Below are 4,424 nucleotides of genomic sequence, written 5' to 3' on the forward strand. Positions count from 1 at the left end.
CAATACGTTCAGGCCTTCCTTATGAATTTCTACTTTTATTTAAACATTGTTATTCAACACATTCATTGTTTAGATTAAAACTTATATTAATTGTCTTCAAAGCTCTTGTTGAGTTTATTAATAATATTAAATTTTATTAATAACCAAGTGATATGTTGTTTAATACATGTCACTCTCCATCAATTGATATGTAAACAGAAATAGTAATATTGACATGAGGTCTGAAACATTTATGTTTGTATTATATTATGCTACACAAATTTGCACTAAGAACATACACACGTTTGCCACCGTCACTTTCATGTATCTTTATATTTATAGCGACCAGCTAATTTTTCACTGTAAATAGCAGTTGTTGGCGATACCATTTATTGCAGGGATATCCGACAACAGAAAGGTGTTTTACACCAGTACAAGTTTAATATTGGAACGCATGGTTATCTGTTTGGTGAGACCATTTGTGAGTTTGTGCCACTACACACCAATAGGACTTTTAAAGTTTAGGTAATCAAATGCTTTACTGTTCATAGTTGGGATACATTTAATCATGAGAGTGATCAGGACGTTAGCAATTGTGATATTATTAATAACGCTTGGTGTGCTACTACGAGTCTCTATCGTCACATTTCAATTCACGTTACACAGGCCACCGAATAACCCAGGCGATATGGGGACGCTTAAATCAATTACAACATCGTAAGTATTTCATTTTTATTATTTCTATGCTAACTATGGAACTGATTATAGAAAAAAACGTTAAAATGTTACGTGCAACATATAATACATATAGGAAAATGTATATACGTGTTAATATTTATCATTTTAATAATAGACTAATTTTACCAACTTTTATTATAACATTTTTTATTCTAACTATGGAACTGATATATAAAACGTAAACAACGTTAAATGTTACGTGCAACATAAATATAGGAAAATGTATATACATGCTAATATTACAATAATTATGATAACTGTGTAATATCATTTGCCTGTTTTTGATAGAACGAGTGTTCATACAAATCAAAATGAACACTGCGATTTGCTCATTACCATTTTAATAGACTAATTTTACCAACTTTTATTATAAAAATGAAGCATGAATCGTGCACAATCCGGACCCGGAAATCCGCAAATAAATATGTAAAGCAGCGTCGGCGTAGACCCGCTGGATAGAACCGTGCTGTATGGCGCTTTAAATATCGTATGCTAATTAGGTTATAATAATACGGGTTACCTGGTTGAATGTTATCTGAAAGATACTGGGTCCCGCTTTTTAATAAATATAAACATATTCGAACTGAGTCTATAAACTACAAACTACTGTAATGCATTGTTTTATTTTCATAATGAATATAATGAAGTTAAATTGACGAAAACATGTATTATTTCTTTATTTACAGTGTCTTAATATAAAACCCATTAATATCTTGTAAAACAAAAATAAATGATTTAATCACCTAATAAATCACGGGGTCTTGAGATCTCTTATTATCGTGTTATATATATATATATATATTTCCTTACACAATTTCACCCAATTAACACACGAATGTATGTATTTGTCTCCAGGAGGGAAGAATACCAGAGTATGAAATCGACAACGAAGGTTCCTCGTAACGTAAACGTGTTGATTTTGGCAGGATATCGCACCGGCTCTACCATCCTCTCAGAGTTATTCATGAGAAATCCCGACGCTTACTACATATTTGAACCAGGTTTCTTATTGGAATTAGACAATTGTAGCCACGAGTTTTCTACGTTTACAAGGTCTGCCGAACTGACGCGGTTTTTGAATGTTTTATATACCTGTGACTTTGAAAACGAAACGTCACAGTGCTACTTCGACGCTGCGGAAGTGATGCGTGGTACTATTAGGTTTAACGTACGGTGGACAATCAAAATGCGTCTTGGTTTAAATTATGCAAATATTAGCAAAATGAACCTAACGGAATATTGTCTACAGCATCCGATCACAGCGGTTAAAACGATCCGAGTCGAAAAGATAAGTCAGGTGGTGCCATTGATGCGCGACCCCAAAATTGACCTCAAAGTGATAGACCTTGTTCGGGACCCAAGAGGTAAGGCCTCGTCAGTTTTAACAATTAAAGACGAACTTTCAGAAAAAATGCTTTTACGGTCAATCGAACATTACTGTTCCCTGGGAATGGAAAACATAGCTATTGGGAAATCGATGGACGAGTGGCTGCGTCATAACTACATAGCTGTACGGTACGAGGATTTTGCAAATAAGCCGATAGAGGTGACACAAAAACTATACACGACCCTGGGTTTGGAGCTTCCTCCAGACTTGATCCCATGGTTAACGATCAATACTAGCCACGATGGGCATGGAAACGCATATTCAACAACTCGTGACTCCAAGGTCACAGCGCATGCGTGGAGAAGAAATTTGTCGATACGAACAATTCAACGAATTGAAAATATACAAGCCTGTCGTGTTTTTATGAACTACACTGGATATGGATTGGTTGATGGCAGACACAACTTGCTTAACGATAGCAGTATTTCATTTCTCGAGTCACGTCCGGAATGGTTTCTGTGAATATTCAATTCTTATTTCACAAATTTTAATTACATTTTGTAAGTGTGAATTTCGTATATGAGATATTTTGAAGACCATTTTCTGAGTGTTTTTTCTATTCAACTCTAAAGAATAAAAGTGAATAATACAATAATGCATTGAACAAAAGATTTTCATGACGTCACCCACATGACTCATGCATTTATTTCTCATGAGCCACTCATTCTATTCTCATCAATCGCCTAAGTGGAGCGACCACTGCTGGTCTAAGGAACACCGTGTGACTCCCTTGTATCATAATTACCAGAAAATACACAAGTAGACGGCACAAATGAATACTGACGGTTTCCGTCAGACCTGATTTTATGTTGGTAAAATTCCAGAATTATAATGTTCGCTCTTTATTGAAAGTTAAAAGTATTAACATTCAATTGCTATTTTTTAATATATTATAATATATTTTAATTAGTCTTTTAATAATCATTAGAACATTTACATTCAAATTAACTGTTTTCAAATTGTTTATTCTGTATCGCAATATTGTTTTGTTTCAGTGGTTTGACACTTTGTACATACTCATATATTGGGAAGTTGATTGGCTGATACAAATTTCTGATTATTCTATTTAATTTAATTAGATGATGATTTTATAGCGACTTTATCTTTTTGTTTTGTGATATTCTGCGCAAAGGAATTGAAATCAAGTATCTGCACAGTTTGTGTAACACCGTTAGTGTAGTTTAATGACTGAAACGATTTGTGCATTTCAATTGGATAATTTGCATATGAAAAGATTTGTTTGCAACAATATCTCAAATGGATTGAAACTTCGTTGTTTGTGTAGAAGAGTATGTAGTATTATATGCACATTAATTAACAATTTACACACTGTCACTTACCTATATACGAGGGGCATTCAATAAGTAATGCCCCTGACCCATTTCCCATTTCCCATAGCAGAAGATTAATGAAACTTGGCACAGTTATTAGTTTTTCTCCACATACGAACCACCCAGAGTTATGCAGTTATCCCATCGTTTGATGCAGCTCCGGACACCGTTTTTGTAGAACACCCCAGGTTGGTCCTCCAGCCACGTCGCAACTTCAGAAATCAAGGCTGCAACATCATGGCTGGGAAGAGATGAAAGTCAGAGGGTGCAAGGTCAGGAGAGTAATAGGAATGGGGGAGGGTTTCATTAGCCAGACGTCCGTGCTTCTGATCTGGCGAGTTGTGGACCCGAGCATTGTCCTGCAGGAGGAGAATACCTTTGCTGATCTTGCTCCGCCTCTTGATTTTTATAGCTTCTCTTGATTTCATTAAAGGTGAAGCGTAATAGGCTCCTGTAATTGTGGTACCATTTGCTAGTAAATCTGCCATCACTACTCCGTCCTGGTCGCAGAAGACTGTGAGCATGACCCTGCCAGTGGAGGGTTGCACCCTTGCCTTCTTTGGAGGTGGTTAGTCCAAGTGCTTCCACTGCATTGATTGGTATCTGGATCATAGTGATGGATCCAAGTTTCATCCTGTGTAATCAGTCTTTTGAAAAATCTTTGACTCATCTTCTTGGCACATCTCCAAGTTCATCCTCGAGCACTCTTCCAACATGGCTACCTCAACTTGACGGACAGATGTCTCATCAATAACAGAAGAGGGACGACCAGGTCTGGGAGCTGTTTCCACAGACTTCCGACCATGTTTGAATTCACGATGCCAGCGTTTTACAAGGTCATATGATTGGGCATAATCACCATAAGTTTCTTTCATTTCATCAAAAGTCTCATTTGGTGTGCGTCCTTTCAAATACAAAAACCTGATCACTGCGTGACACTCAACTGGCTCTATTTCACAACTGACTCAGTTCAAACACCTGGAAATCAG

The 4,424-nt window shown here is 36.4% G+C and overlaps 1 protein-coding gene across 1 annotated transcript; it reads left to right on the forward strand.

Annotated features, from left to right (window-relative positions):
- The first annotated feature begins 547 nt into the window (after positions 1 to 547).
- Positions 548 to 2,566, forward strand: LOC102809916 (carbohydrate sulfotransferase 1-like). The gene is made up of 2 exons (XM_006818658.2): positions 548 to 696; positions 1,573 to 2,566. Exons 1-2 carry the CDS (start codon positions 548 to 550, stop codon positions 2,564 to 2,566), a joined length of 1,143 nt encoding a protein of 380 aa, XP_006818721.2.
- Positions 2,567 to 4,424: the final 1,858 nt, after the last annotated feature.

This window comes from Saccoglossus kowalevskii, chromosome 22 (assembly GCF_978046115.1).
Source record: "Saccoglossus kowalevskii chromosome 22, keSacKowa6.1, whole genome shotgun sequence".
Lineage (NCBI taxonomy): Eukaryota > Metazoa > Hemichordata > Enteropneusta > Harrimaniidae > Saccoglossus > Saccoglossus kowalevskii.

Excerpts from the sequence above, each read along its gene's own strand:
- LOC102809916 (XM_006818658.2), top strand. The coding sequence starts at position 548 with ATGAGAGTGATCAGGACGTTAGCAATTGTGATATTATTAATAACGCTT. Across the intron at positions 697-1,572 it reads CTTAAATCAATTACAACATC|GAGGGAAGAATACCAGAGTA; the intron begins GTAAGTATTTCA and ends ATTTGTCTCCAG.